General features: G+C 35.6%; 1 protein-coding gene across 1 annotated transcript in view; it reads left to right on the top strand.

Moving 5' to 3' along the window:
- Nucleotides 1-25946, top strand: part of EML5 (echinoderm microtubule associated protein like 5) — an 83088-nt gene that overhangs the window by 42897 nt on the left and 14245 nt on the right. The window contains exons 19-34 of the mRNA XM_010003743.1: nucleotides 1238-1440; nucleotides 2486-2597; nucleotides 3632-3759; nucleotides 6112-6253; nucleotides 8015-8167; nucleotides 8975-9106; nucleotides 9929-10017; nucleotides 10756-10932; nucleotides 11868-12069; nucleotides 12903-13029; nucleotides 14566-14580; nucleotides 15973-15981; nucleotides 20175-20253; nucleotides 21305-21434; nucleotides 22091-22189; nucleotides 24306-24326. Coding sequence (XP_010002045.1) covers nucleotides 1238-1440; nucleotides 2486-2597; nucleotides 3632-3759; nucleotides 6112-6253; nucleotides 8015-8167; nucleotides 8975-9106; nucleotides 9929-10017; nucleotides 10756-10932; nucleotides 11868-12069; nucleotides 12903-13029; nucleotides 14566-14580; nucleotides 15973-15981; nucleotides 20175-20253; nucleotides 21305-21434; nucleotides 22091-22189; nucleotides 24306-24326 — 1818 coding nt within the window. The remainder of the gene's footprint in view (nucleotides 1-1237; nucleotides 1441-2485; nucleotides 2598-3631; nucleotides 3760-6111; nucleotides 6254-8014; nucleotides 8168-8974; nucleotides 9107-9928; nucleotides 10018-10755; nucleotides 10933-11867; nucleotides 12070-12902; nucleotides 13030-14565; nucleotides 14581-15972; nucleotides 15982-20174; nucleotides 20254-21304; nucleotides 21435-22090; nucleotides 22190-24305; nucleotides 24327-25946) is intronic.

The raw sequence follows: 25946 nt of genomic DNA, 5'->3' as shown, positions 1-25946 counted from the left end.
CAGAAGAACAGTTTATTTACTAAGAATGTTCTGATTATTCATGCAGAAATTAAGAACATTAACTTACATAACTCCCTGATAAAGTTTAATTGTAGAGAGAAAGAGCCACAGCAGAAATTAATCAGGAGTGCCTGAGAGCAAGCTGTTGGAGGATATATAAATTATTAATTCTAACCATTGAGCTTGCTTTCTATAGAAAGGACAAGCTGTGTTAGAATATTTACTGAATGAATACTATAAATTCCTTAGAAATAAATTTTAATAATGGTAAAAGCCTTGGGATGGTGATTTTTTATAAAGAAATGGAATGTTTTAAAATTCCTCTTTTCTTTCTGACATAGCTTAGTCAGGAGGAATCAAATGTCTCTAATCTCCAGCCCATCTGTGCAAAACTGCAATGGCACACTGAGAAGGCAGTCACCGTGAAACACACTTGCAGTGTTCATGTGAGGAGTAGTGTCGGTGCACCTTAACAAATGCCATGTCTCTGAAATCTGCACTAGGACAGGTGCACTTGATGTGAGAAGTGACATCAAAGTATATACTTTGGACTCAATTTTCATCAGTGCCCAGTGCTGGCAGAGAGGGTCAGAGACCTTGCCTGTGTGAGTGCAAGAACAGATTGAAGTGTTGGACTCTGAGGGGCTTCTGTGTTACACCACACGGAATTTCTCTGAGGACTGTGAAAATAGAAATCTGACTTTCCAGCCAGAAGTTACTGTGTGTTATACTTGTTATTTTTTATTTGGTATCTTAAGGAATTCTAAAATTTGTATAGCTGTAACAGTTCTATTTTCCAGTGACTAATATAGCGAACCTCTAAAATAAAATTAGAAATCCTCTCACTGAAAACGTATAATGAAAAAGATGGGATGTCAAGATTTAAACTTTTTTTTTCTTTCAAGTTAATTTCATTAGAAATTTCTATGAACTTTTTGAAAGACAGTAAGTTTATTGTTTAGGTGCAAATTTATAAATTCACTTTCTCTTCACATGTACATATGGGTATATGTAAAGATTCAAATCTAGATTCAATTAGTAAGTTAAAAGCAATTTTTTTCTTGAAAGATGCCAAAGTACAAAAAAATATATTTTGTGGGAACTCTTCTTAGGCTTAATTTTTTTGAGAGCATGATGGAATCAGAGAAAAGGGCTTGTTGCTTTGGGTAAGGTTGTGTAATTTCTGGAAAATTATTCTCTGCAAAGATCTGATGGCTTGTTTTTGTTTTGAACCCAGGCGGAGGACTAATTGGGAGAAAGGGCAGCATAGGTGCATTGGGAAGAACTGATACCATGATGTGTGCAGTGTATGGCTGGACTGAAGAGATGGCATTCTCTGGAACTTCCACGGGGGATGTGTGTATTTGGAGAGATGTGTTTCTCATAAAAACTGTAAAAGCACATGATGGTCCTGTGTTCAGCATGCACGCCTTGGAAAAAGTAAATAAGTTGCTCATTGTTCTTTAATGTCTGACCAAAAAAATGTCAATTAAGTTAAGCTGTTCCCAAACTCAGGAATCCATGGCTTTATTTCCATAGTAGAAAAGCCTTGTGAGGTCTAGATTTAAAACAGAACTTTAGACATGTGTCTAATTCTTGCTGTTTTTCAAACCTTTGTGGTCCAGTGAAATTTTACTCAGTATTTTTCATGACCTCTTGTTGAAGAAATAGTAGTGACTTATGATAAAATGCTTTTCTGTTTAAGCACCCATAAATTTAATTTAATTAATTTAATGTGAGCTTTTGAGAGAGGAGGAAGGTTGTACTTTTACTGTTTTGTGCTGTAATTGCTGTCTAGTAGTAGAAGCATTCAATCTGTAGCTCACTAAGTACTCCTGATTTTCAACATCTTTTGACTTGGGAGGACATTTAGGCATGGGCTTAAATGTGAATGAGTTGAGTTTCTTGTGTGCTTGAAGTTATGTTTATGTTTGTGATTTGCTAGGTTAGACCAAGTTACTCCACCTTCTAATATTTGAGTTTTGCTATATAGTAGCTTTGGACAAAGCATGTGTTTTTCATATGGCAAGTTCTGCAAAGGAAAGTACTAATTATTTCAGTATTAAGTATAGGCGTGGTTTCATTAAATAGTTGTAAATAATTTTTTAAGACATCATGGCACAAATGTGTATATATTTGAACAATTTAGGCACTAATCAAATTTTTGTGAGTGGTACTAAATTTGTCTTGCAGTAATGAGGTGAAATGCCAAACGCTAAATACCACTATGTCAGTTAAATTATTTTTCTAGTATGGTAGAAGTTTATTTGTTAGAAAGTTTTAAAACATGAACTGTACAGAACTGTGCTGCCTCCATCTGGAGGAGTATTCAATAATTTTGTTAGACCTGATCTTTTAATCTTTAACATCTGCAGTTCTGTGCATTACAGTGTGGTATCCTTTTTCAGTACTGGCAGAAATAACTGAAAAATTAAGGAAATATAATAACTGATTATAACTTGGGATTATTTCTCCCCCACCTTAGGGATTTGTCACTGGAGGAAAGGATGGGGTAGTAGCTCTCTGGGATGATACATTTGAACGTTGTCTCAAAACCTATGCCATCAAAAGGGCTGCTTTGGCCCCTGGGTCTAAAGGTAACACAGACTTTATCCTATTTTTTACTCTCTTTAAAACATTTTCTTTAGAAAACTCTTTCTGTGGGGTTGGCTTTTGCAGTTGGAGGAAATCCCTGTTGAAAATCACAAATGCTATTTTTTTTTTTTATAACTTCTGATGACTTAGAAATAACTTAAGTAATTTTTGTGTTGGGAGGGGAATGGTGTGTTCCAGTGTCCATTTGCTCATTTGGTGAGTACAGATCATAAGTATTTACTTCGTCTGAATTAGTTGGTTTAACCATGAGTCTCTTACCACACAGGTGTTTTGGTTTTTTTTAAGTGGCAAACAAAAAACCTATTGTATTTCTAATAATGAAGTATCTTGTCCTATCTTTTTTTTAATGGAGGAGGGATGGAAGTCAGAGTTGTGGTTAGTTTTGTAAGGTAATGGTACATTTTATGACTTAATTTGTGGTTAATGAATATGTCTTTTGAAGTTATTGAAGGACATTTTAATTCCTGTTACTGCTATTTCTTTTGTTTATTCTTTATCTTAGTGCTGACTTAAAATTTTCCCTATTCCACATTCTGGATAGCCTTTTCTTTTCCCCCTTCCAAGCCTTACAATTACTTTTGCTGTGTTCTGATGTATATGGTTTGATTTTCAAAATGCATGAATGGAAATAGCCATTAACTAAAACATTCTGCTGCAGAGTTGTTATTTTCATATCTGCTTAATAAAAAGCCAGATTTGAAGGTATCAGAAGTTTTAGCAATATATTAGTGTAGTTGATACTTCATATGCACATTTTTTCACTTAGATTATCCATGAGTCAGGCTGGTTAAACTTTGGAGATACTCAGTTGAGAGGGAAGATTAGTGTCAGTTGAGTAATTGCTAAATACTCCAAATCAATCCAAACATATAAGCTGTCCCAAGCAGGGATATCTTATTACTTGATTTTACTGAGTATCTTTTTCTACAGTGAGAATGCAATGTACATATGTATGAAGAATCCTCTTTAAGGCATACTTGAGAATCTTCTGTCTTCTAACATTTTCATGTTCTAGGTCTCCTCTTAGAAGATAATCCTTCTATACGTGCCATATCTTTAGGACATGGTCATATTTTAGTGGGCACAAAAAATGGTGAAATATTGGAGGTGGATAAAAGTGGACCAATAACTCTGCTGGTTCAGGTACATGTTAAATATCAGTCAAATATTCCATACTACAAACAGTTTTACTCAAGTAAAAGACTTGTGAAACAACAAGCATTTTAACTACTATTGAAGTTAGCAGGTTTCAATCACTTAATCAACTTTTCTTGCTCAGCTAGTCCATTGTGACACTTTAATGAGTGTGACAGATGATAGAATTTCTTGTGCTAATTTGTTCAACAAGTTCATCCTTTCTCACAGACCAAGATCATAATTCTGTTTTTTAGAAAAAAAAAAAAAGTGTGTGAAACAGAGGTTCCTTCACTGAACACCTTACTAACTTTTTCTGAGTACTAATTGCACTTATTTTTGAAGTTGTTGGCTTGAGGTTTACTTTCAGATTTTCTTTGTAATTATGTAAAAAACGTCAGTTTTCTTTGCCGTACCAGATTTCATTTCTTAAGCCTGACTACAAAACAGATTTTCTACATCCTATCATGATTTTTTCCATATTTAATATCAAACTGTGGATCTTTAATTCACGCTTCTGAGTGGCCAACGTAATATGTAATGTTAATGGTCTGGGCTTCAACAAGGTGAAATGCTGGGTCCTTCACTCGGGCCACAACAACCCCAGGCACTGCTACAGGCTGGGGAAGTGTGGCTGGAAAGTGTCTGGCAGAAAAGGACCTGGGGGTTCTAATTGACAAGTGGCTGAATATGAGCCAGCAGTGTGCCCAGGTGTCCAAGAAAGCCAATGGCACCCTGGCTTGGATTAGAAATAGTGTGACCAGCAGAAAGAGAGAGGTGATTGTCCCCCTGTACTCAGCACTGGTGAGGCCACACCTGGAGTATTGTGTCCAGTTTTGAGCACCTCAATTCAAGAGAGATATCGAGGTGCTAGAGGGAGTACAGAGGAGGGCAATGAAGCTGGTGAAGGGCCTAGAGAATAAATCTTGGGAAGAACGTTTGAAGGAGCTGGGAATGTTTAGTTTGAGAAAGAGGAAGCTGAGGGGAGACCTCATCAGTCTCTACAACTACCTGAAAGGTCATTGTACAGAGGTTGGTGCTGGTCTCTTTTCACAGGTAATTAGCAACAGAACAAGAGGGAATGGTTTCAAGCTGCAACAGGGTAGATTTAGACTGGACATTAGGAAAAAAATGTTCACAGAAAGAGTGGTTAGACACTGGAATAGGCTGCCCAGGGAGGTGATTGAGTCACCATTCCTAGATGCGTTTAAGGATGGATGTGGTGTTGGTGGATATGGTTTAGGGGAGAACTTTGTAGAGTAGGAATGATGGTTGGACTCGGTGATCCCAAGGGTCTTTTCAACCTGAATAGTTCTATGATTCTAGGATTCTATGATTTCCAAGGATGAGGCATTTATCCCAGCTCTGAGCAACTTGTGACAGTGTTTCACCACCCCTGTTGTAAAAAATGTCTTCCTTAGATCTAGATCTACCCTCTTTTAGTTTAAAACCATTGCCCCTTGTCCTGTTGCAGACTCTGCTAAAAAATTTGTCCCTGTCTGTCTTATAGGCCACTTTACATACTGAAAAGCTGCAAATATGGTCTCCCCAGAACCTTCTCTTCAGGCTGAACTACCTCAATTCTCAGCCTGTCTTCATAGGAGAGGTACCCCAGCCCTCTGATCATTTTTGTGGCCCTCCTCTGTGCCTGTTCCAACAGGTTCATGTCTTCCCTGTGCACAGAGGACAGGACTTGACAGGGACTCCAGTTGCTGGAATTGAGTAGAAGGCAAGAATCACCTCCCTCACCCTGCTGGCCACACTTCTTTTGATGCAGTCCAGGATACGTTTGGCTTTCTGAGCTGTGATCACACATTACCTGCTTATGTCCAGCTTTTCATCCACCAGTACCTGCAAGTCCTTCTCCACAGGGCTGCTCTTCATCCCTTCATCCCCTAACCTGTACTGTTACTGGGGTTTGCCCAGACCCAGGTGGAGGACCTTGCATTTGATGTTGTTGAACCTTATGAAGTTCACATGGGCCCACATGTAAAGCTGGTCTGGGTGCCTCTGGATGGCGTTCTGTCCCTTGGGCACCACTCATGTCAGCTGCACCACTCAACTTGATGTTGTCTGCAAAGCTGTTGAGGGTGCACTCTATCCCACTGTCTATGCTATTGACATAGTTGTTTGTGAGGATTTTTTTTCAGTCGTCTGTAGTACTAATTGCTATAATTTGCACTTTTACTGTAAGTAACGGGGAGAGTTTTTTTCAGGTGTTTTGTGTTTCTATGCAGATATTTCTTGATTATCCTCTAAAGACACACATGTTCTCTCTCTGTTTTTTTAAACTTCCTTACATGTACTAGTTCATATTTCAGTTTAAAATAGAAAGTCATATGTTTAATTTTGTTTTTTCAGGGTCACATGGAGGGGGAAGTTTGGGGTCTAGCTACTCATCCTCATTTACCTATTTGTGCCACTGTAAGTGATGACAAAACCTTAAGAATATGGGATTTATCTCCTAGCCATTGTATGTTAGCTGTTCGCAAGTTGAAGAAGGGTAAGATGCGTAGTATGAAAAGTATTTAAGTGAATTCAGTTGACATTTACTGGCAATATGAATCTTTCAAATGCAAGACTGAATACATTCCTTTCTTGGCTTATTTTATTGATGCTGTGTTCACGAGTTACGTAGCCCTGAAGCTAATGAATCTGTATGAAAGATTTCTATTTAATACTGTTCTCAAGATTATTTGCAATTGTAACATATTTAAGTCAGTGAATTTACAATAAATGTTGAGCCAGTTACATAAATGGGTCATGTTGCATATAGTATTGCAAGCTTTTTTGAACCTTAAAGGACTTTGAATCTAAAAATTTATATAAGACATCTTAGAAGTAATGTTGAATTTATCTTCTTTGTGAATGTTAGAAGAATTTGGAATGTCAAGCAAAGAGAATAGTTATAAAATTCTTACTCATTATATACTATATAGCTAAATTATATTTTGACAGATGGAAAATCTATTGTGAGTAACATCATATAAGGAGACTTTTTAAAGATTAGACTGGACTGGTCTTAACGGGCTTTTAATGATATATATGCTTTGCTAGACAAATACATTAAGCTTTATCTGTTTGGCATTCAGTAAAGCATTTTAATCAAAACCTTTTAGGAAGTGTAGTTGAAGGTGATTTGGATTCATAAAGTAAATTTAAGAGTCATGAGTTGGCACAAACAGGGATTAAAGAAGAAAGTTTCGAGCCCGCTGAAGTCTTAAAGCTGCTATTTCTTAATATTTTTAAGAGTAGTTTTGGCAAAAAATTAAGGACTGTGATGACGTAGTTTTCTGATGAGACACATTTTGAGATGCTTTGGTGATCCTAGAAAGCACCTGTGTACTGTACAGAAAGAGATGAATACTTCTGCAGACTACAGTAATGGAAATGAGACAATATTTGGTAATTAAAAAAAGCAAGACTTGATTACTGTAAGAAAATATCTGTGTGGCTGAGGAGTAACTGAGGAGCAGAAAGCTAAGGATGTTCTAGCTGACCTCTATGTGCAATAGTGAGGCATTTTTCTCAGAACATACCAAAGTATTAATGTAACTTACAAGAGACTGATCAGAATATTTTTGTTGTGCACTTCTCGTCTGTGTTCAGCTGAACGAAATTAAACTGAAAGTTGAGTATGGAGAAAGAGGAGCTACAGGATAATTAATGAGAAGCTTTGTGGTGGAGTCAGCTAAATAAAAGATTACTGCGTATAAGTTAACTACAGGAACAAATAGTAAGGAAAAATATTTATGCTAATGAGAAATTCTGGCATGGAAAAATATAGGCTGACCATACATAAATTTAGATTGGAAATTAATCTGTTTTTCAAGTGAAACTTGACATATTTATTGAAAGGACTAAATGACATAGTGACCATGATAACAAATGACTGAATTCTATGACTCCAGAAGGTCTTTGCCAACTGTGTTCTCCTTACCAGATCAAATGGTAACAAACAATTTGCACCACATACTAAGAAGGAAAGCAAATAAAACATGCACAGACAATAGTGATTAATCTGTATTACTGATATAGAACAGATGTCAATTAGTATGCAAGTAAATGTGATCCAAGATTCTGGGATTGTGTACTTGTCCATTTGCCAGTAGCTTCTGTGTGCTATCACAGATGTAGAGCTTGGAAATGATCTTGGCAGCATCTAAAAAATGTCTTTAGACTTTAAGAATAGCTTTCCTTTACTAGTGGAAAAGGGATTTTGCACTGTAAGTGTACCTGAATGCTATTTCTGTATTCCTCATAGGAGGCAGATGTTGCTGCTTTTCTCCTGATGGAAAAGCATTAGCTGTTGGTCTCAATGATGGAAGTTTTTTGATAGTTAATGCAGATACCCTGGAGGATCTAGTCTCTTTCCAGCACAGAAAAGACGTTATTTCAGAGATCAGATTTTCTCCTGGTAAGTTATTATTTTTATATCAAGGTTGCTCAAGCAAGATAAAATAAGTAGAGGTTTGTAGTGCTCTTTTACATGTAACAAGTCAGCAAGACTAATATTAAATATTTGAAAAATACTGGGTGTGAAGTCTTATGTTGCTCATTTAGGGGTGAGATTATTAGAGTAGGCTTGCTCACAGTAACTTTTTGAATGTAACTGTCAGTTGTACGTAATTAATATCCAGCAGCCTCCCCAGGTCCTTAGGCTTCCATTTTATGAGCTGCTTAAGTTTGGCTCTTCACTGAGGTTACTGTTAACTAATGAGAATGCTTGAAACTGATGTGTGTGAAAGTTTTGGTATCTTCTTTTTTCTACTGTTTCCCCTTACAGTGCTTAGCATTCCCATTGAGGCTAGTTTTTTTGAAACTGTACAGCTCTTTTTTAGGAACTCATACATATGACCTAAACTAATAATACCATTACAGTGAAAATGTTCTTCTGTAAGAGAAATTGCATGCAAATACTGTTACCAGTTCTTATGCAATATTACTTTCTGGTTACCTAAGCCTAAACATTCTCCAAGTGCAATAAATGTTTAAAATTTCATTTAAAAGTTTTTAGTGTTTGAAGATGTACTGGTTGTATATTTCATGCTGGTTTTGATTATTTGATATGAACATAAGTCTCTCGGGGACTATGTGTAAATTAGCTAGGTCATTTCAAAGAAATCTAACTTGCATAAAGCTTAATTCCAGAATGTACTTGTGCTTAATATACAGAGCACTGCAATTTTTGAAAACGTCTTGTGTTTCTACGGATGTATTTTAGGGGCTGGGAAGTACTTAGCTGTGGCATCCTGTGACAACTTTGTAGATATTTACAATGTAATGAGCAGTAAACGTGTAGGGATCTGCAAGGGAGCCTCCAGCTATATCACCCACATGGACTGGGATGTAAGAGGTAAGTAGCATTTGTTCTAAAAGTCTAGTTTTGATTACTTTACAGGCAAAGTACATCTACAGGATGAATTGATAGTTTCATTGACAGATTTGATCCTTCAGTTTACGAATATGCTTCCAGCATCTGAATAAATATAAACCCATCATTTTAACTAGTATTTATTTATTTATTTATTTAGAGGTTGCGCAAGTTGAAGTAAAAATAAGTTGTCTCTGTGGATTGATTGGTTGGGTTTATTTGGGGTTTTTTTGTTGTGCTTTTTGTTGTTTTTTACATCTTCTGTGTTTATAGTTCTACTATTCTACTTCTTTAATTATGTACTGTATCATGAAGCTGCATCTGTAGCTCAGGAATATCTATCCTTGTAAAAAAATGCCAGAAATACTGGATTTTCTGTCTTCCTGGGTCTTAATAAGTGGCTAATTTAAATACTAACTTTAGTTGTGTTTCATACAAAAACAAGGCAGTGCAGTTGTGCAATCTGTTAGTTCCTGCTCTTATTCCTCATCATAATCCCTTTTGAAACAGTCCAATGTAATATTTTGAAAACAGGAGGGGGACAGCAACATTAATGAAAATTACTACAGCTTTCAAAGAGAGGAGAAAGAACTGTGAATTTAAGGGGTCAGAGCACTCAGATCCACTGTTTACGTGTGCAGCATTTACCAAGGGAAATAAATAGTTTATGTAATGCTCTTAGAAATAATAATTTAAAAATAACTCCTTTTCCTGTTTTTTTGGGGTTTTTTTGTGTTTGTTTTTTTTTTGTAAAGTGGAATCTTCTATTTAATATTAATATACAATGTTTAATACATTTTATAGGGAAGCTCTTGCAAGTCAACACTGGTGCAAAAGAGCAGTTATTCTTTGAAGCTCCTCGTGGGAAAAAACAGACAATTCCTAGTTTGGAGGTGAGGGAATAGCCTTCCTTTGTAACTTGTTTGCAAGTTAGAGTTATACAGCCATTTATACAACATAAGAGGGAATTATGTATAAAACTATAATTTTAACTGGTCTGTTGAAAAACCTTCTGTTCAATTAGATAATGTAATTGGGATGATAAAACACACAGAGAGTATCACATTTTTCTCTTCTGTTAAGAATCAGACATTTGGCTGATTTACGCAGTCATGAAAATCTCACTGGACTTCTGTATGTCTCTTTAGGTACCTAAACACCTTAGAAGACATTTTGCAGACTACTTAGCCCTAACCTTGCTGTAGAAGACCTCATGCCTATATGTAACACTGCAGTATACTATATGTAATGCTCATAGGCAAATGTAGTACATTGTAGCTATAATACTGACTTGTTTTCTCAGATTTAGAGCATTGTTGTTCAGCAGAGTGGAAATGTATAATTTTCAAATAATATTCTCTATGCTATTGAGTTGTTTTCTTAGCGTGGAAGAGCAGGTAAGGTACAAATTTTATAAATACTTTTAGAAGTTTTTGAACCTGGAAGTTAATAGTGGTAAAATGAAGAGTCTCCTGTGAAATCCTGAATAGTCAGAAAATAACTGGTTAGGATGTTAAGATATTATTTTTTAGATGTAACATCTGTCAGTGCAAAGACTTTTTTAAAAAGGCAGATATGGAAGAAAACTGTGGGAAGAAGCATGCTCTGTCTCAAACAGATTGTTTTTGTAGGCAGAAAAGATTGGCTGGGCATCATGGACAAGTGTTTTGGGCTCTTGCTGTGAAGGAATCTGGCCAATAATTGGTGAAGTCACAGATGTAACTGCTTCATGCCTCACTAGCGACAGTAAAGTATTAGCCACAGGAGATGATTTTGGATTTGTGAAACTGTTTAGATACCCTGCTAAAGTAAGTAATTTTCAGCTATTCATGGAGCAGATTAATTAGTAAAACTGCCTTTTCAGAACTGTAAAGATTCATCACTCAGAAGAAAATAGTGCTTTTATACTTTTGTCCTCATGCTCAAAGAAGTCATTCAATATTACACTGCAATTTGCAATGCATTAAACTTCCTATTAGTAAGGATGACCATTGCAGATTAAACCAAAGAGCCATCTCATGTCTTATCACTGACAGTGGCAAGTGCACAGGGAAAATTGTAATAATGGGAATGGGACAGGCACTGTCTAATTATAACTTCAGTGTGGTTTTTATCAGTGTCATTTTTAGCCCCTTAAGGTCTTGTTTTGGAAGACAATGAACATTTCTTCCTCACCTTTATTTTGCCCATGATTCTGTAAACTTTCAGTCCAACCTCACTTTTTTTTTTCTCTAAGAACTTAATATTATTTCATCATACATCATAGAAAAGCCATTCCAGAAGCACATTATCTTTTTATTGTTCTAAAACCTTTCCATTTTTCTTGTATATTTATCAGTAAATATATGTTCCATTTTTAATATTTTGCCATGCGAGGGATGAAAATACTGTGCAAGTATTGATTAAAAATATTCTATGGACATTTTATTCTTAATCTGTTAAATTATTCTTACTGTGTAGATTATATTCTCTTAGGAAAAATTATCCAGTGTTTATTGCTACAATCTCTTTATCAAAAAGTTCTTACCTGCTTGTATGCAAATATGGTGAACATTTAATGAAGTTGCCATAGGAGAGGAACCTTGCAAATCATGTGATACCTAGATGCAAAACAGCTGAAGCATAAACTGCAAAGAAGCTAAGAGCATGTTGTTGTGCACTGGCAACATTTCAATTTTCAAATTTCAGTTTTATTCAGCACACTGGTTAAAATTGAGCTGTGCCTTTTCTTCTCCCTTCTTAGGGAAAGTTTGGAAAATTTAAGAGGTATGTTGCTCACAGTACCCATGTAACAAATGTCCGTTGGATGTATGATGACAGTTTGTTGGTCACCGTGGGAGGGGCAGACACCTCTTTAATGCTGTGGACTTACGAGATGGAAGGACATCGTGATAGCAGGCATTTTGACAGTGAAGAGTCTGATCTAGATTCTGAGGAAGATGGAGGTCAGTCTTAATTTATAAACTAGCTGGATTATACTATCTCAAGAAGACTTTATTAATGGAAAATTTATATTTTAGAGATAATGAAGTTTTATACACTTTTTTTTAAATACTGGAGATGCCTCAAAAATGTTAAGTACAGTTTTGTTTTGGGGAAAGGACTGAAACTATTGTGAAGAACATAATTAAGTGCTTGACTTACTGCTTTGAGTCAGATTATATAAAAAAAATCTTGGCATCCTTTAAATTAAAGAAATATTAAGTGCCAATTATAGGTATCTTCCAGAAATCTGTATAGAAAAATGTATTCATCACTGGTTAGATTTGGGCACTAATTCTAATGGAATTATGTTGAGATCTGTGTGATGAGGGATTGTAGTTACTTGGATGCTGTGGCATCTGTTTCCATAATACAAAAGCATAGTAGACTGAGATAGACTGATGTTTATATACAGAACAATTTATTGCAAGATCATAATATCAGTAATTTTTAAGTGTCCTAAATCTTCCAGAACTTAACAGCAGGTGTCATATAGTGAGGTCTGACCCTGAACTGAGGCAAACAAAGCAGAAATTGGATAGCTTTGAATGTCTCTTGAATCTTTGTTAATAATTTTTTTCCACAAAGATATTGCAGAGAATTTTATTTCTTAGGATGTCTTTTATTAGCTATGTTCATGATTCCCAGCTACTTTCTTTATGCTATGTATTTATGTCACTAACAATACGTAGTATAATTGCACTTGTAGTCCAGTATATTGTTGAAACCTTCACAAATTTTAAGTATTTTTTTCCTCAGTATCTTATTTTGATACTGTTCTTTCTGATTTTGTTAGGTTATGACAGTGATGTGACAAGGGAAAATGAAATTAATTACACCATCAAAGCCTTATCAACAAACATTAGACCAATGTTTGGAATTAAGCCTCATCTGCAGCAAAAGGAGCCAACCTTAGATGAAAGGTAATTGCTAAATTACAATTCTAGCCAAGAAAGCAATCTGGAAAGATGAATCATAGTAATACATAGTTATGCTGAGATATATATGCAACTTAAAAAGATGTGTATAGAAAGGAGATATTTCTTTGGAGAAAAAAACTTACAACTTAAGCAAAGTCTTGCCTAAGGCTTTGTCTCTTTTTCAGAGAGCACCAAAGACTACAAATTACGTATTATGTTTAGAGAGTTTCTTGAGATAATTGAATTCTTTGCTGATGTTTGATAGTATATTGTTTTTTAAACTTAAATACTGAGTGGTACCTAGTGATGGCATCATCAGCATGAATCTGTACCATTGTTTCACTGAAAGACAGCTCTCAATTTTTGTTTTTTTGCTAGCAAACTAATCTGAGTATTTCAATTGTAATTACTCCTTGCATGCTTTCTGTCTCCAGGTAACTTCTTCCTTTCTTTGAGAAATTCTACCTACAGTGGTTCTGCAGTTTCTCTTATGAGTCTTGGAATATGAAGCTGATTGCTTTGCAATGTTAGATGCATGGTTCACTGTCATATGTGTTAGAAGAGAAGGGGGTGGGAGCAGAGGAAAATAAGACCAGCAGGTCAAGTAGGTGTTAAAAAACTAAAAGAATTTATAACCACTAGAACAAAATTTGCTGTAGAATCTGCAGCTAAGCAGAGGGCACTGAAGGTTGCTGGTTGTTGTCAGCAAAATGGATGTGGACAGTGTATGTGAGGGAAAAGGAAGGACTGATTCCTAGCACAATACAGTGGCAATTGAGGAACTCTAGTATTAAAGAGAGAGAAGTGAGCAAAACAGTATAAATAGATGCAAGGATATAAAGAAATAGCAGATTGGAAATTTCCTACAGGAGTACGAGGAGCTCTGTCACGGTGCATGTGCTTCTCTCTGCAGTGAAGCTGGCAGATCTGTGATGACCTTGTTGAGAAATGCAACCAGATGCTGGTGGGGGTTTTGGTGTCTTTGTTTTTAAGTTGTGTTGTTGAAGGAGAGCATAGATACCTGCAAATAAAGCTGTGCCTCCCTGTCTTGCCTTTAAAATGAGAAATGGTCTTTCTGCTAGTTAGATGTGTTTGATACGAACATCAAAAAGAAATTACGTGCATGATATCAACATTTTGGATTTATATTTACTATTGTTAGTCAAAGCTGTGATTAAAGATTTTACTTTTTAAATGAAAATGTAAACTGCCTGTATTTCTTTCACTAATTGTTTCCGGAAGCTGAGCGAGTTGTGTTTTTCAGTTTCAGATAAAATATTAAAAACAGTTCTGTAGGAAGGTAACTAGGTTCTGATTCAGAATGTGTGAAAGTTCATGAAAGAATTTATTGCCTGCACTGTTCAAAAGTTTGGTGCCCTAAGACTTGAAACAAAAGTTTCTGTGAAGAATAAAACCAGAATATGGTTACTGTATGCATTTTCATTTCCGCTGAGTACTGGGTTTGGTAAATGTTTTACTAAGTCTGCTTTTTATACTGATTTTTATTTTATTTCTATTTCCCTTTTGCTTCCTATGAAGGCAGGGGGTGGTGAGGTAAGTTCATTTACACAAAGTGTGGGATCAAATGCATTTTAATAACTTAAGCTGGTTGGGAAAGTAGTTATACTTTGAAATAGAACTGAAGGCTTTAAGTCGCTGCTAGTAAATAGTATTTTGAAAATGAGTAGATAGGCACCCAGAATAAGCCCAGTTCTCAGTGTGAGTAGAAATTAGTGGGTGCTAAATAGACTATTTGGGAGGAGGTGATAAGATCTCATCCTCTTTTCCTCAATACTTCGGCATGGGTAAGGAACAGTTTGACTTAGGTAGCTATAGCCTGAGAACCTGCCAACTTCTAGTGAACTTGTGTGAGACTGTAACACAGTGTTGGTGTAGAGGTCCCACATGGAATAAAAAGTGCAGGGAGCACATTTCAGAGATACCTGAAGTGGCTGTATGAGGAGTATTACCACGTGTGTACAACTGTGTTGGAGCAAATAAAGCTTCAGGGATGAGAGAAGTGTTACTGACTTGGCTGCAGCATTTTACCAATACACCTATACCACTTAAGGAACTGAGCTGCTGGGTCCACGTTCATATGACATGCAGAGTTGCTAGCTCAGGTGCCTGCATTAGGTAATGAGTCTTAGCACCTACTCTATGTAGGATATGTTTGCCTACTCAGAAGGATGCTGTTACATTTGTAGCACAACAAATCCTTAGCCTACAGGCCACTCTTCAGACTTGTAGGCTGAGCAGCCAAGACACTTGGACCTACAGTGGTTAAGAAAGGAAAACCCCTCTTATACCTACCTGGACCCTGTTTCCACACTGAAGTTACATCCCTGTGGTATTGTGTTAATCTCTGTACATCCTTCTGCAGACAACTTGGCATAATCAAGAAAGCCACTGTCTTCATCTAAATTTTAGATCATACTGCTAGCAACCTGTATCAAATTATTCTGGATTTAGACTTTAAAAAAAATGTGTATCTGTAAAGTCAGTATTTCTTTGTAATTATGCAGAATATGTATAACTTATACAGACCTTCCTTCTGCATTTGTTCATTGATGGGGTATTTGGGTGTACTGTTCAGAGTGTGGGTAGTACATCTGTGGCATTCCATGTTATGTGTAGGCTTTTTACATTGACTGCCAAATATTAGAAGAGCTACATATCTTGTAGTAACACTTTACTGGAATCCTTGTATACTCAGGATCACAGGTACACTTCAGTTTAGACTGTGCTTCTGAAAATGTCTTTCAAGTAATTTGACTTTGTGTGTAAGAGATTCCTTCTCAGAAAGTATCTGAACCTCTTTTACTACTGAGTGTAGGAAGAGTTTAATTCTCCATGAGACAAGATGGAGATAAATACTACCAGGTATTTCAACTCTAAGGCTATGTATAAGTAATCATTTTCACTTTCCCACCTGCTGCTGAAAAGAGGTTCCAGGTAATGCTTTTATTTTGCTATCTAGTTCATATTTTATTATGACCTCTCATTTTCCTTAAAAAGCCATCTGTCATGTTGGGTGCTATACCATTACTTACATACCTATCAGTCTTCAGAATTACAACTTTTAAATTTATATGTGTTCATTTTTGTTCTGTCCCATACAATAAACCAGGTATTTCTGTACCTACCAATCTAAAATTAAATACACAGACCATTAAATTTGCCAATGTTTTACAAATTTTTCAACAGTATTTATTAAAATACAGAGATCAGTCCCTCCTGGACCCACCTCAAAAGTGGTTGGTTTTACATTTGATGGGACAGTCTGACTTGTCATATCAAGGTATATTTTATATATAGCAAGGTATAGGTTGCTACATTAGTTAAGTATTAGATGACCTGTATCCACATTACTATGTACAAAATGGCACTTACTGCTCATAGGACACATCAAAATAATGATGACTAATAGTTGTCAAGAAGCAGTATTTAAAAACTACCAGATTTCATTATCTTCTAAGGGAAATCAGATTTACAAAGTTTCACAAATGATTTTGAAAATCTTGCTGAGAGTCAATGGAAAGAACAACTGCTTTCTTTTAATATTAATTCTCTGCTTCATGCTGGTCAACACCTTTTGGGGAGGCAGTGAAAGTCACATTAAAAATATATATATACATGCCAATTTTTTTTTTCATGTTGAAAATATAATGCCAATATTAAAGTATTTATTTCTCCTATGATAGATGGCTGGAACTCTCCTTCCACAGGTTCAAACTGACACCATCCATATGTACATTCATCCCAAAGTGTTATTCATTCTCTCATTCCCATCATTTGCACAGTTTTTGAGCATGCAGTCAGTTACACATGCAGGTATATGACCACTGTGTGTTTATGCCATTAGTTACTTTCTTGCACATTAAATAACAAATGAAAAGTATCTTCAGCGTTTGAACCTTTAAAGAAAAGCATTTGAAGAATATATTCTGGTGTCCTTCAACATTCCTGTTTTTAAATACACAATCTTGAAACTTAATTGGGAGAAAATACATACGTGTTTTGATTTGCATTCCAGTTCCACTGCTCTGAATCAATACAGAGTTAGTCTTTCATAAATGGGGACTTGTATAACTTGTTTAGGTGACCTGTGATATAACATAGCTGAGTATAAATAGTCAAGTTTTATTAACCAATGTATATTCACTTTTTTCTTTTGTATGTGAATGTACTCTAATGGCTAATGATGGATATCAACCTATATTTCTATTTGTTTATCTGTAGAGCCTTTAAATATAGGTGGCCTTTTCAAATGGTTGTATAATGTGAGTGTTTGACTTCTCCTGTTCCATCACAAGGGATTAGCAGACAGCAAATGTTATAAAATGCCACATTCTAGATCCAAGCAGCAGAGAAATGTTCACATCCAGCCAGGTCAGGTTGGGTAACATAAACCTGTGCCAGAACCATGTCCTTTCAGTTTTTACTGCTTTCATGAAACTTCAGATACACTTTCCTGCTCTATTTCATTTTTGTGGTTTGTTTTTTTTTAATTCTGTAGCTCTCTTTTTCCTGTCTTTTGGGAGGGGGGGGCGATTGAAGGCTTGAGTGCTCTGTGTCAGATAGGAGCATGACAAGTGGAAAATGTGCTCCTTATGCTGTGTTTTAACAATTTCTAGAGCACCAGTAATATAACTGTTGCTGGATTGTCCATGACAAATCAGAAATTAAAAACATAAAATATTTGGAAGCATTCTGAAGTGAGCAGGAGGTAGATTTGGCAGTTTTGTTCAATCTTCCCTACCCATATCTGTAATGCAGGACTGACCTCCAGTGATGGACCCTGCAGCCCTTGCATTCCACCTGCCTGCTCAGCACCAGCATTGTCACTCACTTCTACTCCAGAGCTGTCTGGATGACCTATGGTTGTCAAGTTTCCTACTGATTCCTAAGCTTGGTTTTGGTGGTTTGTTTTTCTTTGGTATTTTTTGGTCAGGGAAAAACTTGTTGAACCTACTTTCTTTACCTTAAATATGTAATTACAGGGATTTCCTCTGCTGTTTTAGATGTAACCTTTTTATTTCCTTTAATCTCCCCTGACCTATGCAGTCCTCCCTCAGTCTCTGATTTCTATATCTCTTTGCAATTGGCAATCAAACAGCAGTGGTCTCTGACAACGGATAAACATACAGTATTCCTCCTAAATAATAGCCTTTCTGGGAGTGCCTTTTTTCTTCATAGAAGCTCTAAATCATGATGGGCATAAAAATGTATTTATGGATACAATTTAAGGAATTGTCCTAAGAGAATTGGACTCGGTTCCTTATAGTTCGGACTTCCTGCTTCAGATCAGGTGTTGGGGTTTTTTTCCCAGTTAATTCATACAGTAATATATATAGTAGTCTCCTGCCTTTGATCCAAAATCTTGATTTGCTCATGTTACTTTTCACAGATTTATTTATTTATTTGGAATGGTATTAGTTACTGATATACTTCTTTGTCTGCAGTTCAAAGTGACAGAGAAATATAAACAAGATTACTAGATATAGAATCTGACATTCTTGTTCTGTGTGCTGGCTGCCACGTAATCTAAGGGAAGTTACATTTAAATATTTCCTTCTGTCTAAAAAGCATCAGAAACTATGCTTCTCTCTCAGCTAGGAAGGCTCACTGGAACTGTAAGAGGAGTGTATCCTTTTCTACTTTCCTTTCTTTGAGAAGGTTTGGATTTTTTTGCTGCTGATGTATTTGTAGGCTGGTATCATATCTTGGGTGTGCTTCACAGCTGGGTAAGGTGGCTTTGTGAGTTTTGTTTTGGTCTTTAATATGTCTCTGGCATCTAGATTACTTTTTCTCCTGAAGCCTTTTTGAGTTCTAGAACATGTCAGGAAAAGCATCAGAAACAGTAAACAGTGTGCCAGCTTCACATTCCTGCAATGCTCCCTACTGAACTTGCTTTTTGATTCTATAGATGTTGCATGGGATGAGAGAGGAGGTTACATAACGGGGAAAACTGATGAACATGAATAGTATTTATTACAGATTTCTATTCTTCCCCCTCTCTGAGGCCTGGGAAAATTAATGGTTAAGACCAAGAGAATCACTCGTATACAGTCCTCCAATTTTCAGCACCTCAGCATTGTTCCCAATTTCCATGTTTAAAAAGAGAAAGGTGCATGTTGTATTTGCTTAATTTAAAAAGGATTGAACATCAACATTATGCAAGTGTTTTTTAAGCAACCACTTTTGTGTGTTTTCTAAGGAACTTCTTGCATAAATGTGCTCCTAGTTACCTAATAAATGAGCAGCAATTATGGAGGTATCAAAGGAATTAAGGAATTTTAATCATAATCATAATGAAAGGAACAAACTGTAGGTAGGATTATTGAATAATTTTCACCAAAAAAAACTTACACCTTCCTGTGATCCTTGAGGTATGATCATTCATGCATAATCTGAAATATGCATTACAGATATTTATCAAACATTTCTAGTTGAGATTTCTTAATTAAATCTAGGGTATTCAGAACAGTGGAACATAAGTTATGGCTGGTATTCATGCATTTGCATGGTGGATGATCATTTACTTCCAACTGAGCATTGATCAGTAACTTGTGTCTGTTGACGTAAGAGTGAGTGGGCAGGTGTGCCTGGAGTTCTTCTTCACAAATTATTACAAAAATAGGGAAAGTTAGGGCCTAGTGGCAGCATGTGGGAACAGGAATGATTATCTCAAGTATTAACATAAATCAGGCAAGCCTTTAAACTTTGTCCAATAAAAATTGCTATAGAGAAGATCACAGAATGTTAGGGGTTGGAAGGAACCTCCTCAAGTCCAACCCCCTTGCCAGAGCAGGACCAAAAAAACTAGGGCAGATCACTCAGTTGGCAGCATCTTAAGAATATGGCACAGAAAAGCCAAGAAGCAGTGGTCATTGATTGTAAAGGAAACTTTAGCATGAACCTCATCGAATGTTGAAGAATTGTTGGAAAAACCTACCATATCAAACAAAGGTGTTTTGGTTTTATTTTTCCTTTGACAGAGGTATTTCTTTTAAAGATGAACACAAGTATCAGTTAAGCAGGATAGGGCTGGAAGTTTTCCATATGCAGTAGCAGTTTGGAAGGCACTGTGTTAGTATGGAATGGGTGACGGACAGCCTTCTCTTATTCACAGTTCTTTATTTCAGACCACCCGTTAGTAGGGCATTGCCACAGCCAGAGAAACTCCAGACAAACAATGTTGGGAAAAAGAAGAGACCTATAGAGGTAAGCAAAACATTGATCTCCTTGTAGATTTATATTTTTTTTCCCAGAAATTGACAAATATGTGGAAATGCTAAATTATAGTTTCATTTTAAATGTATAAAAAATGGAAATACTAAAAAATAAATAAAAAACAAAAAAATGGGAAATCTATTTTTTTAAATCCATAAAAGCCTGATACTACTTTTTCTTACACATGGGATGGGACACAGTTTACTTCTTAGGAACAATTAAACCTTTTAAATGCAGGGTGTAGAAAGCAGTATGCCCTCTTAGATAACTGGATGATTATTGGGCATAATAAGACTAAGCATCGGGTACTGCATATTTTTCATAAACTTATTTTTAAACTTTGTTTAAAATTCATAATTGTTAATAGTTTTAAAAATAAAACTACTTTAAAAAATCTATTAATGATACCTTTAGTTTGGGCACTTGGGTTTTTTTTTCATGACACGGCCAATGCCAATAAATATACTAATTTTTTGTTAGTCTGAACTGGAAATTTCATCTGTCTTTGAAAAAGGCAGTTCTTCATCTCAACTGAAGTATTTTCTATGACGTTAAACAAAATGTTTGTTGTAGCATAATGAACAGCTTTTTGCCAGCAGTGTTTTAGAAGTTTTAAGCTGTAATTAAGATTTCTTAATTGCCCACTGCACTCAAACTGTGCACCAATGTGTGTCATTCTTTGTTCCTTATTATCTTCTGCATCAGAAGCACTGTGGTCTTCTTGGCTCACTGCAATTTATTTATTTGTATGCAAGTGTATGAGTATCTCTTTCTGTGTATATATATACGTGTGTGTATCCACGTGGAAGTGTCCTACAGCATCCACCAGATGACTGGTTGACATGACTGTGTAGGACAAGAATGAGCAGCAATGTAAGATGACAGGGAAGGCAGGATCTCAGCTTCTGCTGGTGTGAGCAATTGTTAAACTTCCTTTTCTGCATAAGGACATATTTTAAAAGTAAAATCCTGGAAAAGATTGTAAAGTTCATAACTGCTTTAAGGTTTTGAGTATCTAAGAGGTTTAAATATCTTTCTTTAGGACCTAATTTTGGAGCTGGTATTTGGGTACCGAGGCAAGGACTGCAGAAACAATGTGCACTATTTGAATGATGGTGCTGATGTAATATATCATACTGCATCTATTGGGATCTTGTATAATGTGGCAACAGGTAGGAAACAGTATTTCACACACATGGAAATACAGAGTTTATGAAGTAGCTGGTGTGCTTTACCTTTTATAGAAGTATGTGGGAAAATTGCTGTTATTTTTTGTAACGGAAAATGCAGTCTTCTGAGGTGATTCATAATAGCTGCATAAGGAAACTAAATGTATTGAAATGTTTCTGTTGACTGAATTTTGAAGGAAGTAAAGTTTTAATTATTTTTGTATTAGCTTTCTGAAATTTACTTGTTACAATGGTCACGGAAAAGAAAACAGCTGAACAATGGAGTCATTATGGTTGTTTAATCTTTTTTCTAAGTCTGAATTAATTACTTTTTGTTTTACTTTTCAGTCCTCCGTATCACATACATTCGTTTCCCATAACCAAGTTAGATTAGATAACTTAGACCTTTTAAAGAGTAACACAGTGCTATTTGTTTTGTGATATTTAAGCAGCTTGGTGTAGAAGACTTGAGGGAATAACTCAGAGATACCAAGTGCTGTGATTTAATCAAAATCAAATTTAGGAGTTTCTGTTTCCTGATTTTAAGCTCCACACTGCAACATCACCATAATTCTGTTTTCTAACAAATATTATAAAATTTCCAAACATTAACCATGTCTATATGTGTATAAATTCAAGTTAAATTTTTTTTTTTTTAGGTTCTCAGTCTTTTTACCAGGAACACAATGATGATATTTTGTGCCTCACTGTAAATCAGCACCCCAAGTTTACCAACATAGTGGCAACTGGCCAAGTAGGTATGTTTGTATTTTTGTAAAAAGAAATTAACATGAGAGCATGCAATTAGGGCCTTGTGAGTTCATGATAAAACACAAAAATACTTGATTATGCTATCTCCGTTTGTATGAGTGTTACTCAGTTACCTGTCCTCTTTATATGTTTCTTTGAGTATAATTTAATAAAGTTGAACAAAAGACATTGAGGCATGAAAGAAGATTATATTTTGTTCAGAGTTACCAAAAAGACTTTTTAAAAAGTCTTAAGCCCCATGAAATTAGTCTGGTTATATTTAACTATGAGCGTGTGTTAGGCCCTCCAAAGAGTCATAGCCCTTCCAAAGAAGCTTAATTGAGCTGCCCTTGATTTCTACAGGGATTAAACCCAGAGTTCTGAAATTAGATCTGACTTTATGTAGGTTTTACATCATCATGCAAATTTATAATACCTACTTGGTGTTTTGATATCAGATAAATATAGATTTATGAAGAAAATATATATGCTTCATACTAACATTAAAGTTGACCTATGAGCTAACCAGGGAAAAAAAAAAAAAAAGAAAAGAGAAAAAAAGAAAAAAACAAACCACTCTGTATCTGCATAGCTGAACTAATACTGCTGCTTCTAAACTTTGCAGAATAGTGTAATTTTTGTAGTCCTGCAACCCTTCTGTTGTTTCTCAGCAGATCCAAAACCAAATTGTTTTCCATAGTGCATAGAACACAAAAAAACTCCCTTAGTTTATTTTAGCCGTAATAGTTTTTGTTTGCTTTTGTTTTGGTTTGTTTTGGGGTTTTTGTGGGTTTTTTTGTTTGTTTTGGTTTGTGTGTTTTGTTTTGTGGGGTTTTTTTCTGTAGGTTTGTTTTAGATGTCTTATTGAACTATGGTTAGTTGTTGGAGATTACTACCTGGTTCCCTCTGTCTTCAGGATTTTTAGGTGCATGTCTCATTGAAATTGACTCATTGACAATAGTAACTGCTTAGGTAAAATAGCTTCATTTCTTGGTGAGTTTCTCGCCTCACATCTATTTAAAGAAATCATTAATGGAAATTATTCAAATGCAAAAAATTATCAACAGATTTTTGCCTGTGGTTTGATTGCAAAGAACATTTGCAGGAATTACACACATTTTGTTTTCTTTAGGAATTTCCTTTTTCAGTGTATTTCTTCATCTAGCCCTGTTTGCCTTTCCATATGCTAGAATATATGGGAAGAATGTAGGTACAGTGTGAAAATATGTTCTTTGCATGGATTTTCTTCAATGTTCATTTTACACAAGAAGAAACACAGGATCCTCAGTCTTGTTTTATTTCGTAATCATTTCTACATCAACTAGCAGTAGAACAATTTTAGCTGTTTTGTAATGTAAATTAAGGCATAGAAGTCAGGACAGATGACACTTAAAACTAAACCCCATATTTTTAAGGAAAGAAATCTGAAAAATGAGCTGGAAGCAAAATACCTTCAAACACCACTTATTTTTAGATTCTGAGCAGAAGTTAATGATTATGTACTTCATAAAGAATGTACTTAACTGCTGCTGCTTTTCCTACTGTTATGACTAGCACAAACATAGCTTTACCATTATGAGGTAAATCTTCAAAGATTTTCCAGTAACATTATTTCAAGTATTTTTTTAAGCTGCAGTGCTGTTATACAGCATTGTGGTAATACTTCCAAGTGCCTGAATCTTTCTAATCCTGATTTCTTAGTGTTTCTATAGAAGAACTTTGGATGTATTTGCCACATGTCCAGATCACACTCTAATATTACTTCTTAGCATAATGGAAATCAGCTTTTTTCCCCCTTAATTTGTTAAAATATCGGCAGTGTGTAAAATAGGTTTTTTATTTAGTGTGGCAGAGGAAGACCTAACATACACCAAAACTGTATTTTTGTGTGGTAACTCTAAATGAAAATCAAAATACATTCATACTATGAAATCTAATTTCTGGTGTGACCACCTATTATCTGTAATTGTTCATTTTAAACTAAAAGCAGTATTGGTGCTGCTGCAATGCAAACAGATGGCATAAAGGTGTGTGTTCAGAAATGACACTAAATGTGGCATATATTTTCTTCAGCACTTATCTCATTTCTGGTCTAATTGTTTTTCTGCTGCTTTTCCATTACAGGAGACTCAGCAGATATGTCAGGTAAGGGAAATAAAATTTTAACATCTTCAGGTGTAGTTAGCCTATCTAGTAGTTGTCTCCAGCTTTATAGAGCAGTAAGTGATGCTAATTCATTTTTAGTTTATTAAACCCCTGTATCAGTCATATTACTGTCAGCAATATAAACCACAACAGCTCAACAAATTGTAAATATAGACACAACTGAAATGTTAGAACACACTTAAAACTTACTTTTACTGTAATATATTTCCTTCTTGCTCCCAGTGATTAGTGAGTTCTAATACATACTGCTACTGTAGCATTCCTATGTACACTTCCAGGTTTTACAGATACATTGGGGCTGGCAATTAACATTGGTTTTAGACAATCAAGTGTATTTTTAAATACGCATTTCTAAAGAATATTCCATTGAGGAGGCCTAGGTGACTGAGTGAAAAAAACAATCACCTTTCATATTTATGTATGATTGTCATGCAATTATTACCACTGATCCAAAATGCTTGTTATGATGTCAGTTTAATTTTTTTTCTGTGCCATTTTGGGTCGTTGACAGTTTGATAGTCTTGATTGCACTCTTTTTTGTTAATGTGTTGGTTTTTTAAACTGTAATCTTAAAAATTCAGCACCATCATGTGTGAGTGAGTTCATTGTTGAGCAGCCATAATTGTCTTGTGACACATCTTCAGAGATGCATAAATGTGTGCTCATGTGTACCTAAAAAGTATAATGATCTTCATGTAGATCTAAAGCTTGTTCTAGAGAATAAATGTACAATGGCATTTTTAATATGTGTTGGCTTCTTTTAAATATGCCAAATTGGGTTTGCTCTAAGGATGGGAGGAAGAATATAGGTACCTTTTCCCACACTTTTAAATTCTATGTAAGAAGAAGTGATAATATGGTTGTTTCTATGAAAGAACATCTCTAGTCCTGCATATAATGCCTGGAGACTTTTCCTCTCTCACTCCCCTTCTTTCTACTGAAACTTTAGTATGAGCTTGTGAATATCACTGAATTCCGATGTCACTGCCTGAAACCAGCACTCTCTACTTTTTTCTTCATCAAACAATTAGTTTAGAATCCAAGCTCTCCCTGCCTTCATTAGAAAGTTGCATAGTTTCACTTAAAATTTATCAATAGCCATTTGGCACCTTTCTTACCAACAACTTCTGCTTTTCTATTTCCATGTTTCTGTTGCCTGCAGTGATGCAGGGGTTCTTGTAGCAGTGATGTTTGCAATAGGTTGGAATGACAAACTAAGTTTCAAAATTACTTGGTATAGATTTGCTTAATCTTATTGAAGGTACTTTGTGTCCTGCCAGCCCATGGTAGTTTTATCTAACTTCTCCCAGAAGGAGATAACACCCCTCCTTTGAGAGCAGATGAAGTATTCCACAAGCAGGACTCAATGTCAGGACAGAGACTTTCAGAAGAACACTGCCAAGTAGGAGGACTTAAGTGTCTGTGTTCTCTATCTTGCAAAGCTTTCTCTGAAGGATTTTGTCAGTTCTTCTTCATGACATCTGGGAGAAAGTTTGTCTGCCACCCAAAAGAAAAATTTTGGCCAAGGTTCTAGGGGAGGTGCAAAGGTCAAAGGCAATAGTTTTACCAAGGGGAGTGCTGAAGAGAAAAAAGCGGTTC

Source organism: Chaetura pelagica, unplaced genomic scaffold, assembly GCF_000747805.2.
Source record: "Chaetura pelagica isolate M959 unplaced genomic scaffold, ChaPel_1.0 scaffold48, whole genome shotgun sequence".
Lineage (NCBI taxonomy): Eukaryota > Metazoa > Chordata > Aves > Apodiformes > Apodidae > Chaetura > Chaetura pelagica.
The sequence above is the reverse complement of the archived record's forward strand: the minus strand, read 5'-3'. Positions and strand labels throughout refer to the sequence as shown.